Source organism: Arachis ipaensis, chromosome B10, assembly GCF_000816755.2.
Source record: "Arachis ipaensis cultivar K30076 chromosome B10, Araip1.1, whole genome shotgun sequence".
Lineage (NCBI taxonomy): Eukaryota > Viridiplantae > Streptophyta > Magnoliopsida > Fabales > Fabaceae > Arachis > Arachis ipaensis.
In genome coordinates this window covers 60,627,461-60,641,160 of record NC_029794.2, presented here as the reverse complement: position 1 = coordinate 60,641,160, position 13,700 = coordinate 60,627,461, and the positions used below count along the sequence as shown (strand labels likewise).

The 13,700-nt window shown below is 33.4% G+C and overlaps 1 protein-coding gene across 6 annotated transcripts in view; it reads right to left on the bottom strand.

Moving 5' to 3' along the window:
* Positions 1-7,471, bottom strand: part of LOC107622883 — a 10,047-nt gene extending 2,576 nt beyond the window's left edge. The window contains exons 1-13 of one of the 6 annotated variants that reach the window (XM_021114865.1): positions 7,097-7,471; positions 6,880-6,987; positions 6,498-6,668; positions 6,272-6,371; positions 6,072-6,181; positions 5,814-5,941; positions 5,206-5,287; positions 4,879-5,091; positions 4,647-4,706; positions 1,742-1,821; positions 1,021-1,343; positions 795-886; positions 558-687 (exon numbers count right to left, since the gene is read on the bottom strand). In XM_021114865.1, coding sequence (XP_020970524.1) covers positions 558-687; positions 795-886; positions 1,021-1,343; positions 1,742-1,821; positions 4,647-4,706; positions 4,879-5,091; positions 5,206-5,287; positions 5,814-5,941; positions 6,072-6,181; positions 6,272-6,371; positions 6,498-6,668; positions 6,880-6,987; positions 7,097-7,252 — 1,753 coding nt within the window. In that variant the 5' untranslated portion in view covers positions 7,253-7,471. Of the gene's footprint in view, positions 1-557; positions 688-794; positions 887-1,020; positions 1,344-1,741; positions 1,822-4,646; positions 4,707-4,878; positions 5,092-5,205; positions 5,288-5,813; positions 5,942-6,071; positions 6,372-6,497; positions 6,669-6,879; positions 6,988-7,096 lie in introns of those variants that run through there. The other 5 variants (XM_021114866.1, XM_021114862.1, XM_016324943.2 and 2 more) reach the window with 5 other exon arrangements.

The window sequence follows — 13,700 nt, the reverse complement described above, 5'->3', positions numbered from 1 at the left end:
GCCAAAATGGAGTCATAACAAACTCTTATGACGAAAAAAGCTGGTGAAAAAGAAAGACAGAAGATAAATGAGAAAACAAATATGTTCATTGAAACACTTATTAGCAGCGTACAAAATTCAACAATTAATAATATTATATCATGCAGAAAAAGGAAACAATTACCTTGATTAATTAAAACTTACATCCTATTATCATCAAATATACGTGGAAGAAACAATGCCTTTCCTACTTAAAACAGATAAAACTACGGGGAAATAAATGGTATGGTATATAAACACAGAAGGAATTTCATGGAATGAATATATAAATAGTAGCAGTTCCAGTATTTGATTCCGTTTGCCCCTCTCTCTCTCTTGATTTTTAATTTCTACTTTTCTCCTTTCGTTTTGTGTGTGTGTGTTTTGGGGGGAGGGAGGGAGCTTTTAACTTCTCTAACATTGTAAATGTTTTCTTTGATGTGAACAATGATAGAGGCTATTGCTGTGCTTAACTAATAAAAACACTTCTTGATTATATAATTGTATGAGAAGCAAAGTTTAATTCACGTGTAATACACCTTTTGCATAGTTTTTACTCTGGAACCAAAACTGAAGTTGCATGATGATTTTGCGAATATCTCCGTTGCAAGACTGTATAAATCTCTCCAGTAAAAGAGGGCTGCTGTTGATATCTTCTGTGACACAAACCTGGAGATCATTCACAGAACAATGTATAAATTATTACATTTTGTTTCCGAACATTTTTTCTTTTCAATTTTTTTTCATTTGGGCTTTGGATATCTGAAAGCACATACCATGTACAAATGGCAAAGCAACTCATCTGCTAATGGCAATGAGAATGAAATGTTTAGTCTCTCAAAATTACCTGGAAGGCCAACCTTATTACCTAAAATATACAACTAAAGTGTTGTTATAAACACACTCATTGATAAAAGCTATATGCTGATTTAAAAAGTACGACTATAAAAATTAAAAATCAATAGTGACAGTATGACTATAAAAATTAAAAAGCAATCTCACTATTGCTGGTCAATATTATAGGCCCTTTTGCTGTCTTAGCAATGTGTTGTATGGCAGAAATGCATCCATGATCTTCAGGAAAAAGCACATCAACATCCTCAACTAGAATTAATGTTTGTACATTATAACACGTAAATTCACTACTTTTGCGATGTAAGCTCCAAGATGTCCCATCAGGACTCTGGGATCCATCATCAGATATGGTTATCAGTTCAATGACATCCTTATCAATATCCTCTGCTGCTTTATCATTAGGAAATGCTGGAGCTGACGGCAATTTCACAGTTTTTTTCTCCCGTGAACACACAGTGTGTTCCAATAACCTGAAAATACATCATATAAATAAAACATCCATCGCAGAAATGGCTTGACAGAATGACTTACTACAATAAGTCTTTATCTAAAATTAAATCAAGGCAGACGATGTAACTGTAAGAATGAAATAGACTAGACAAGCATAGCAGAAATAGAGATAGTAGTGTATAAGATAGTAGATTGTAGCAGAGAATTGAAGAGAGAATGAAGGTAGAAACAGAGGAGCTGAATCAGGGTTGTATGATTCTAGTGTCTCTGTTGATTAGGGAATGAAGGAAACTTAAGAAATGGAAGACAATGAAATATTTATTTTCAGCGAACGACAAAATACAACACAAAAACACTAAAATAAACCAACAAAATATTGGAGGAAGGTGAAAGCATGTATAAGGAAAAGTAAAGAAACCTTTTGAAGCCGTGTGATCCAAGAGCATCTCCAAAATACTGCTTGACAGCAGTCCCATTTCGCCAGTCTGATGTATTAAGCTGTTGAGAGGCAATTAGATCATAATAATCATTAATTTCAAATATTTATGGCCAAATTCAAACCAAAAATACAGACCCCAATATTTCCAAAGAAAAAGAAAAGAATACATCTGTAAAAACCTAAACCGGAAATACTTGTTGAAGTATATAATAATGATAATTAAGTAGAATTCTGAGGTGAAATCAGTGGGATTTCATACTCTTTACTGGTTTTTCTTATTTAATTAAAACAACAGGATTGAAAATACAATATGAAAATAGAATTGAGAATATGATAGAAACAGGTTGGCTTAGTTTACAAGAGGAGAGGTAAGTAGTTTAGTTGCTGATTCTAACTGTTTAGCAGGCATAAGAGCAGTAGTCTTACTCCTAGCTGAGCAGAATTAAACTACTCTTATGCCTGCTAATTCAGCTCCATCGGCACAAACAGATAGCCAACTAGCAGCAATTAGGGACTAAACAGTTAAAAACAGCAACTAAACTACTTACCTCTCTTGTAAATTACGCCAAACCTGTTTCTATCAAAATACAAGAAAGGAAATTGTAGAGTCCTATCATCTCTCCTAGGTTATGGGCATAAGGAACCCTTTGGCCACTATTTCTGTTCTTAGGAAATTCTCGTCTACCTCTTCTCCTTATTTCCCTGCTTCCTTTCAATTAAAATAAATATACTCCCATGCTCTAATCATTCTTATCAACGAGCATGCCTGTAATGACAGCCTACTCATTCCCTAACCACAACACGTCTCATCTTTTTCCTAGAAAAATTAAAAGGTAAAGGAGAAATCTTTCTATCCCTAATGATTGACCTATTACATTTGCTTGTCTCCTTTTTTATCTTCCATTTCTTTTTCAGCATTACTTTTATCAGGGTCTTCTACAATACCAGCCCCTTGAAGAGCCACCATGATCTCAAGGTGGAAAGATGGGAAAACCATCTGAATTTCAGTGCCCCAGCTCCCACGAATTTTCAAAATCTACTAAATCTTGCTAATTGATCAACTCTTCAAGGTGTCCTGCTGCATTGGTGAACCTTGAGGACTTCTTCTAGTTGAGCCTGAAGCTCCCATCCTTCTGAAACAGCTGCTGGAAGTGGTTGCGGATGCAAATTCAAGCTAACACAGCTTTTTGATTGAGAAAGATAAAAAAACTGGATGAATTCTAGTTGTTTTGGGTAGGTTCAACTGATATAAAACGTACCCCACCCTTTCTAGTGTCTCAAATGGTCCATAAAACCTTGGACTAAGCTTTTGACTGACCCTTTTGGCCAGTGCCTGCATCTTATAAGGCTGCAACTTAAAATACGCCATCTCCCCTTTCTCATAGGTCCCACGTCTCCTTTCTAATCTGCATATGTCTTCATTTTTATTTGGGGAAATTTTAGCTCGTCAATCATTTGGTTCCTCTCTTCTAAGAGGATCCCAACTTCTACTATTATAGTTTCTCCTCCACCTCTCGAGCACTGGGGTTTCTCTACCAGAAAGGGCTTTAAAAGAGGACATTCAAATGGAGCCATGATAATTGATATGAAACCAAAATTTTGCACAAGCTGGCATTTAGGCCGCTATTTTTGTTTGGAACCTATAAGACACCTCAAGTAAGTTTCCAAGCATTTATTTACAGCCTCCCTTTGCCTATCCGTTTGCGGATGATAAGCATAACTCATCTTGAGGATAGTTCCAGAATCCAGATTCGTTGAACAGCTTAACCCAAAAGTTGCTCATATCCCGATCTGAAACAATTGATCTTGGAAAACCATGGAGTCGCACCACTTCTTTGACAAACACAGGAGCTACGTCTTTGGCGGTGTAAGGGTGTGCTAGAGCAAACAAATGGGGGTAATTAGTCATCGTATCTGCAACCACCAAGATAGTGTCCATTCTCAAAGCTTTAGGTAATCCTCCTATGAAGTCCATAGACACATCAGACCATACATTTGTCGGGATAGTTAGTGGTTGCAAAAGGCCAGCGGGCAAAAAGTCTAGTGCATATTTCTTGGGCAAACCTAACATTCTTTGATGTATTTATTTTTTCATTCCTTCCCAATACAGCACCCTGGAAATTTTCTTGTAGGTCCAAAAGTATCTAGAATGTCCCCCCACTTTTGTATGATAAAATTCTTTCAAAATTTGGGGAATCCGTTTGGAGTTTCTTGCAATCACCAATCTTCCTTTGTAATACAGCTTTCCACTTTTAATTTTAAACCCCAGACACATCCTTCCCTTACAAAAGCTCCTGAACATGCCTATGAGTTTGTCATCAGCTTGCACCTCACCTTCCAAGCCCTTGCCTTGCAAAAGCTCCAGAACATTTCCTCTGATTTCAATCTCTATACCTAATGTATAATCAGAGTTTCTCTCCTTCACTCTTTCTCCTCCTTTCTTATTCTCCCCCACAAAATTCAACAATTACAAATGAGCGGAAAAATTACACCAGAAAACATGGGTTCTATACTTGAATATTTGCATTAGGATAGAGACCATTCAGCAAAATAGAAATAAATAAATATATTTTCATTTTCGAAAAACAACAATATAATGACTTAAAACTATTTCCTATGATCAATGAAATCAATGCCTTGACCTACATCTCCTTCTATTCAATCCTAATCACGTGACTGAATATTGAGTCACATGTTTCAATCCTAACAAATCACAATCTAGTTATTATCTAGCTAACTGGTTGCTAATACTTGATTTTGTGATGCCTTTCAAAAATCAAGGTGGATGTTCACAGGAAGCATCTGATCAACAAATATCATCATTATAAAAGTTCATCAGTTGAAAAACATAAAGGCCAAATATATTTGTATTGAAGAGAGATACCTCTAAAACGTCAAATCCTTGCTCTTGGGCACAAGCATAGACAGCAGCAGACTTGCCGCTCTGCAATAACAGAAAATAGAGAAAAGCACAACAATCAAATGATCCTTGCAGAAGAAAACCTGGAACTTCATAACCTGCACATTTATAGTGAGAGAATAGTAGAAGAGAAAACACAGCTCTGGATATCTAGCATAGCTCTGGATATCTAGCATTCAAATGTATTTTCACGCACCCCAACAGGTCCTGTAATTAGAAGAAGATTCTGCAAGAATTTGTCCTGGTGTACATTTTCCAAATCAGAGTCACAATCAGAACCATTATAATCATAGTCTTGCAAGTCACTTTGATCCCCATTAGCGGAATGCATTCTGCTTTGCTTTCGTCTTTCCTTCCAAAGTTTTAACCACTCATGCAAGAAATTTACAGATTCATAATTACCGCACACCTAGACAAGAGATTGCACAAGAAAGGCACGAAGAACAATAAGAGTTATAACGCGAAAGTCCAATTAAATTCTTTTAGGAGAGGAGAAAAAGGGCAAGTACCAGAAATCTCTGACCTCAAAGGCCTTTGTTGGCTTGTACTTGTGAATCCATAAGCTTCCGGACTTACCTTGACAACTATGGTAGTAAGACTTCATACTACAATGTAGGATAAAAGGGTTTTAGCAAACAAATGTTCTAGCCGAGGCAAAAGAATATGAGGCAAAAACAAAAATCAAAAACCATAATTTCCAAGTTGCTATGAATCTCGTTAGTCTAAGAAGCAAAATAAATCCAACTTAAAAACTGCCATTTTCCTACAACAACCACCAATTCTTATCCCACTGGGTAAGGTCGATCACATGGATTAACCAAGCCATTTTCTTACAACTGAATAAAAAATTATTTGCTGAACTACTAACAGAAACCTGGTACACCAAACCATGCTAAAACAGATAGATAGAGAAAGTGGAACATAGACAGTAACAATTAAATTTTGCTTAAACTACTAAACCATGTCAATCAAGATGTTAATCAAATGTTCTCATTACTTTCAGCCAGAAACAATACACAGGCACACAAACCAATCAGTTATAATAACAAAAAATTTGGCACAAGGTCATGACTTATGAGCAGAGTCTAGAATGCAAATGGAAAAGAAAAATAATAATAAAACAAAGTTTACATGATTAGGGGTGTGCGCCATGCGCATATCAACCTTTCTTGGAAAAATCTATTCAGGGGCTGAGTGTCTGATGATCTAAAACAACCTGCTTGTCCTGAAAAAGTACTGACTCCATCAAGCTCCAAATCCTGACAATAATTTTCAGCCATAGTTATAAGTGAATGAAATCCCCCTTCTAAACAAGCTTCTACAATGCACAAAGGGACCAGGTTACCAGGGACAGGACACATTAGTTAGACTCTAGAACAAATTATATACCATCTTGGCATCATCTGACTTTGAAGGGCATATTGGTTGATCATCAGGCACAGCGGAGTTTGCTAGCGATATTTCTTGCAGAATGTCTGGCAGAAGAGAAAGCTGACCATCTGAGCAAGGCATAGCATTCTGAGAAATTAAAGCATGGGATTGGTCCACAGCACTATGAAGGTTATCAAAATTTAAGGGTTCAACAGAACTCGTCAAAACAGGCAAATTCGGAGTTTCTGAACTGTATTTTGCAATGGTAGTCTTCCCCAAAAATGTCCAGTTATTCCAGTCAAGGGATGAGGTACCATCCTGCATTGGCAAGATTTATGTCTAACTCAAATTAGAAGAAATTGCAGAAGTTAAAGCTAATAAAGTAAGCATTAAGCTACCAATGATCATAAATAAGGAGTATCAGATTACCAACACAAATACCACTACCTGACAACTTTCAAAAATATGAACAGGACCATTAAAAATTCTTCCATCCTCTCTCCTGTCTGTGCATAAACTATGTTTTGTCTTATCCAGCTCCTGAGATTTCTTCCCTAATTTCCATAAAGAAAAAAATGGGTGTATTTGCTGCCCGGCAAACATCCTCGAGTACTCCTGAATCAAAGAGATATATGTTGATCACAAATGGGTTGCAAAGGAACAAAAGTAGCTGAATCATGTCAGCACAGAAGTTTTATGTTCAATGTCTTAACTCTTAACACTCGTATAGACCACATTGCTAATCCACACGCATTGAAAAAAGATATACGTATAAAAAAACAAAATAGGGCAAGCTGCCAACGAGATAAGCAGTCTGATCACTAACCTCCCCTGACAATTTCGCCTCCAACCGCAAATCAATCTTCTGAACTGAGTCTGATGAAGCTGTCTCCTTATTTCCATTAACCAATACATTTTTCTTTGTCTTGTTACTCTGCTTAGGTAATCAGCATACATTAGGAAAATTGAAACCCCATATTTTAAAATTCTCAAGTCTAGAACTGAATGCGGTAACAAATATAAAAAGTAATAATAACAATTACCTTAGAAACTCTTTTACGAGCAGTGACTGTTTTGTTACACTTTCTCCGTTTGATGTCACTGAGACCTTCTTTTTCCCCTGCTTCATGGCGATTCGGTGTACCGATATAGTTGGGATTGGCAATCGGTACATTGTTCATCCGAGGAGAATTCTTCATGGAAATTATGGGAATTTGGGGCCCTTGGTGAATTAGGGTTTTGGCATTTGAAGGTGATTCGGTGTAGTATATAAAGGGAAAATGGGATTCAAAAAATCAAGTATCTTTGGATGCGTCTGAATCAAAATTCTTTTTTTGAATTCTTGATTTATCTAAACCATGGTTTGGAAAGTTCAAACCGATTTGTCGAACCAAAAACCGTTAACAAAATCGGTTGTAATCAATAAAAAGTATGAGAGAGGAAAGAGACAAATCGGTTATTTATTTTTTGGCCCGCATATATTAAAAGATATTTAAATTTTAATTTTTTTTTTAAATTTGAACATCTCAATTTTTCTGTTCATTTAGGTCTGTCAAACTCAATAGAAAAATCAAACGTAGTTGCCGTTGTATTAATTTGGCCGATACAAATGTACATATAGGAGAGTTTTTAAAATGAGACAAATTTGATTCAGAGATAGATGTGTCCAAATTTTAAAAAGATCAGAAACTTAAATGTACTAGTGTTAAATCCGTGCGATACACGAGATTAAATTTTAATTTGACATGGTAAATCGAAAATAATATTTTATAATTATAAATTTTTTAAGTTTAGTATAATATTATTATCGTGATTATATAATAAACGTACTTAATATGTTGTTTTATCTTTATTCAAAATAAAATACAAATGGAACAGTTTGAAGTGTATAATATTCTTAAAGCATAAGGAAAGAGACCTGAAAAAATAAGAACATATATAACTGTAATAGTAGTATGTCAATTTTATACTAAACTTTATATTATAAGGCTAATGAAAATTTATCGACAACCTAGTATTTTACTAACCTCATTAAAAAAGCAATTAGCATATGATGTTGTGCTTCATGTTACACATTTTATTTCAAGTGTGAAAGTATAGTTAATAAATTAGTTATATCTACGACAAATATTTGTACAAAAGTGTAAATCATAACATGTTACTAAAATGATAATACTATTTTCTTATCTAAATGTTATTAAAAACTTCGTTGAATACGACATTTGTTGTTGATGAGTTTGGATTGCTATCTTCATCTAGAATTAGAATGTTCACGCCATTGCGACTATTAACTCTTGATAAAGCAACGTAAAGTTGCCCATTTGTGAATACTGATTTTGGCAAGTAAAGTCCTGATACGGCCTTACAAATCCGATGTCATAATTTGGCATTATATACAATAACTCAACATTATGCACTATAACTCGGCACTTTACGTTATAACTCGGCGTTATACGTTACAATCAGACTCAACGGACTACATCCTGGAATAAAAACGTCCGACCAGACATTATCACTTATTAAAACCTATTAATTGCTATTCAATTCAGATGATCAATAGAAACGTAATCGACCTATTTTATCTTACCTATAAAGGTATGATATTTTATCTTCAAAGGATACATTGAATTCTCAATACTGACTTAAGCTTCGGAGTGCCTTTGCAGGTACACTCCCCCCTTGTTTCTTGCTCACGCTCTGCATAATTGGACATCTCCTCGGAATAAAGGTCGGCACCGAAGATAACAACTCGGCATCAACTCCCAGGGACCGAGCTCTCCCTTCAGGTATCCATACAAGAACAATTGGCGCCCACCGTGGGGCCTCGAAATAAACACCCTTCTTTTTATAGGCCCATTTCCTTCCAATGGTTTCAAACTTACCTGCACCTTTGTAAACAAAGGTCATATAGTAAATCATTAAGACCCGAAAAAGGCCGATTTATATCTGATTTTTCGATCTACATCTGGTATATCTATTTGCCGACCTATATCTGCTTTTCCGATCAATATCTGTCATCTTTATTTTTCAATTCATCTATGGTATATCTATTTGCCGATCTATATCTGTTTTTCCGATCATTATCTATCATATCTATTTTTCAATTCATCTGGTATATTTATTTGCCGATCTATATCTATTTTTCCGATCAAATATCTATCATCTCTATTTTTCAAATCATCTCTGGTATAATTATTTTCCGATCTATATCTGCTTTTTCGATCAATATCTGTCATTTCTATTTTTCAATTCAACTCTAGTATATCTATTTGCCAATCTATATCTGTTTTTTCGATCTATATCTGTCATCTCGATTTTTCAATTTATATGTGTTATATCTATTTGTCGATCTATATCTGTTTTTCTCATCTATATCTGTCATCTCGATTTTTCAATTTATATCTGTTATATTTATTTGCCAATCTATATCTGCTTTTCCGATAAAAAAATATGTCATCTCTATTTTTCAAATCATCTCTGGTATAATTATTTGCCGATCTATATCTATTTTTCCGATCAATATCTGTCATCTCTATTTTTCAATTCAACTCTAGTATATCTATTTGCCGATCTATATCTGTTTTTCCGATCAAATATCTGTCATCTCTATTTTTTAAATCATCTCTGGTATAATTATTTGCCGATCTATATCTACTTTTCTGATCAATATCTGTCATCTCTATTTTTCAATTCAACTCTAGTATATTTATTTGCTGATCTATATATATTTTTTCGATCTATATCTGTCATCTCGATTTTCCAATTTATATCTGTTATATCTATTTGTCGATCTATATCTATTTTTCTCATCTATATCTGTCGTCTCGATTTTTCAATTTATATCTGTTATATCTATTTGTCGATCTATATCTGTTTTTCTCATCTATATCTATCATCTCGATTTTTCAATTTATATCTGTTATATTTATTTGCCAATCTATATCTGCTTTTCTGATAAAAATTTTGTCATCTCTATTTTTCAAATCATCTCTGGTATAATTATTTGCCGATCTATATCTATTTTTCTGATCAATATCTGTCATCTCTATTTTTCAATTCAACTCTAGTATATCTATTTTCCGATCTATATCTGTTTTTCCGATCAAATATCTGTCATCTTTATTTTTCAAATCATCTCTGGTATAATTATTTGCCGATCTATATCTACTTTTTCGATCAATATCTGTCATCTCTATTTTTTAATTCAACTCTAGTATATCTATTTGCCGATCTATATCTGTTTTTTCGATCTATATCTCTCATCTCGATTTTCCAATTTATATGTGTTATATCTATTTGTCGATCTATATCTGTTTTTCTCATCTATATCTGTCATCTCGATCTTTCAATTTATATCTGTTATATTTATTTGCCAATTTATATCTGCTTTTTCGATAAAAAATCTGTCATCTCTATTTTTTAAATCATCTCTGGTATAATTATTTGCCGATCTATATCTATTTTTCCGATCAATATCTGTCATCTCTATTTTTTAATTCAACTCTAGTATATCTATTTGCCGATCTATATCTGTTTTTCCGATCAAATATCTGTCATCTCTATTTTTCAAATCATCTCTAGTATAATTATTTGCCGACTATATATGTTTTTCCGATCTATATCTGTCATCTCGATTTTCCAATTTATATGTGTTATATCTATTTGTCAATCTATATCTATTTTTCTCATCTATATCTATCATCTCGATTTTTCAATTTATATCTGTTATATCTATTTGTCGATCTATATCTGTTTTTTCTATCTATATCTGTTATCTCTATTTTTCAATTTATATCAGTCATCTCTATTTGCCGATCTATATATATTGTCTGATTTATATCAATCATCTCTATTTGCCAATTTATATAAAAAAAAATCTCTATTTTCCGATCTATAACAGTCATCTCTATTATCCAATTTATATCAGTCATCTCTATTTTCTGATTTATATCAATCATCTCTATATTCTGATTTATATCTATTATCCCTATTTGCAAATTTATATGTTATATCTATTGTCTGATTTATATCAATCATCTCTAACTGCCGATTTATATAAAAAATCTCTATTTGCCGATCTATAACAGTCATCTCTATTATCCGATTTATATCAGTCATCTCTATTTTCTGATTTATATCAATCATCTCTATATTCTGATTTATATATGTTATCCCTATTTGCCAATCTATATCTGTTATATCTATTTGCCGATCTATATCTGTTTTTCTTATCTATATCTGTCATATCTATTTTTCAACTTATATTTGTTATCTCTATTTTTTCGATCTATATGTCACCTCTATTTTTCGATTTATATCTGTCATCTCTAATTTCTGATTTACATCTGTTATCTCTATTTGCCGATCTTTATTAGTTATCTCTAGTTGCCAATTTATATCTGATATCTCTATTTGCCAATTTATATCTGATATCTCTATTTGCCAATCTATATCTGATTTTCCAATCTACATCTGTTATATCTATTTGCCGATCTTTATCTATCATCTCTACTTTCCAATTTATATCAGTTATCTCTATTTGCTGATTTTTATCAGTTATCTCTATTTGTCGATCTTTATCAGTTATCTCTATTTGCCAAATTATATCCGATATCTCTATTTGCCGATCTATATCTGATTTTCCGATCTACATCTGTTATATCCATTTGCCGATCTATATCTGTAATCTCTATTTGCAGATTTATATCTGTTATCTCTATTTGTCGATCTACATCTGTTATCTCTATTTGTCAATCTATATCTGTCATCTCTATTTGCCGACCTATATCTGTTATCTCTATTCGCCGACCTATATCTATTTTTCTATTTTCAAATCTATATCTATTATCTCAGTTTTCAGATTTATATCAATCATTATCCGAGCTATATCAATCATTATCAGTCATTATCAAATCTATATCAACTATCATCATATCTATATCAATGATATTCAATCAATTATCCATTCGCGATAATTCTTCAATTTAAAGTCGCATCGTTTACACATGCGCAATCAAACACAATCTTTAATCAATTATCCATTCGCGATAATTCTTCAATTCATAGTCACATCGTTTACACATGCGCAATCAAACTCAATCTTCAATTCCGAACTATGACTATCAACAGTCAACAAACTCAATCACATATCATACAAGTACAAACATTGATACATTCGCGACAACTCTTCAATTCAAAGTCGCATTGTTTACACATGCACAATCAAACTCAATCAAATCACCAAACAACGGTGAACTAACTCAATATTCTCACCCAACCAATTCACTTTTATCAAAATCGTCTTAGCAACTATTCAAATTAACTATTCAGTTCCATGAAAAAACCTAACCGTTGCATCTATTAAATCAACGGTTCAAAATTATATTGGAAAAATCAAAGGCACAATAAATGACAAGACTACTACACTTTCCAATACACGTTAACTTCAAATCACGTCTGAAATTCAAATTATTCATTATTTTAATAAAGTAAGTTGATCTGGGGGCTCCATACCTATAACTCAAATCGCCGAGTTATAACTAAAAAAGCTCAACATGCTTTATCAAAATATAGTCAGGCTAAGCTTGGGGGCTATGATACGGCCGTTACAAATCTGATGTCATAATTCGGCATTATATACAATAACTCAGCATTATGCACTATAACTCGGCACTTTATGTTATAACTCGGCGTTATACGTTACAATCAGACTCAACGGACTACACCCTGGAATAAAAACGTCCGACCAGACATTATCACTTATTAAAACCTATTAATTGCTCTTCAATTCAGATGATCAATAGAAACGTAACCAACATTTTTTATCTCACCTATAAAGGTATGATATTTTATCTTCAAAGGATACATTGAATTCTCAATACTGACTTAAGTTTCGGAGTGCCTTTGCAGGTACACTTCCCCCTTGTTTCTTGCTCACGCTCTGCATAATTGGACATCTCCTCGGAATAAAGCTCAGACTTCCACAAAGCTCAAAGGTCGGCACCGAAGATAACAACTCGGCATCGACTCCCAGGGACCGAGCTCTCCCTTCAAGTATCCATACAAGAACAAGTCCTATATGTGATAATGATTTATCACTTAGTGAAATACCTTAGTTTTTCAATGTTTTTCTCTTCATATATAGTATCCCGTCAGCCAATAATGTCTAAGTTGCATTCCAAATACGATTTGGTTTGTTAACACTATTAGATATCAATAGCATCACAAACAGTTTTCTCAATTGATGACCAGACCTCATTAATAGCTGTAATAAATTTTCTATCGTCACACAATAGTTTCATAAAATATAAAGCATCTTGGAAGCTAGGATATGTAATCTCAGTAAATGTCCTAATAGACTCATATGTTGTGCAACCGTTTTAAATAATTAACAAAATTTTCATATAGTAGATATCACATGTACCTGGTGGAACATAGTTTAACCTCCTGAATTTTGTTTTACTCATCTATTATGTGTAAGTGTTTATATTTAAAAAATAATAATTGATTATCCATCATCGACTTCTCTTAGCAAATTCATGAATCGAGACATAAGAGCCCTCTTAACTGAGGCATGTATTTTTTAAAAATTTTAATTTATGTTCAAATAACTTAAAATTAAAAAGTAACAACTTAAACAAATAATAA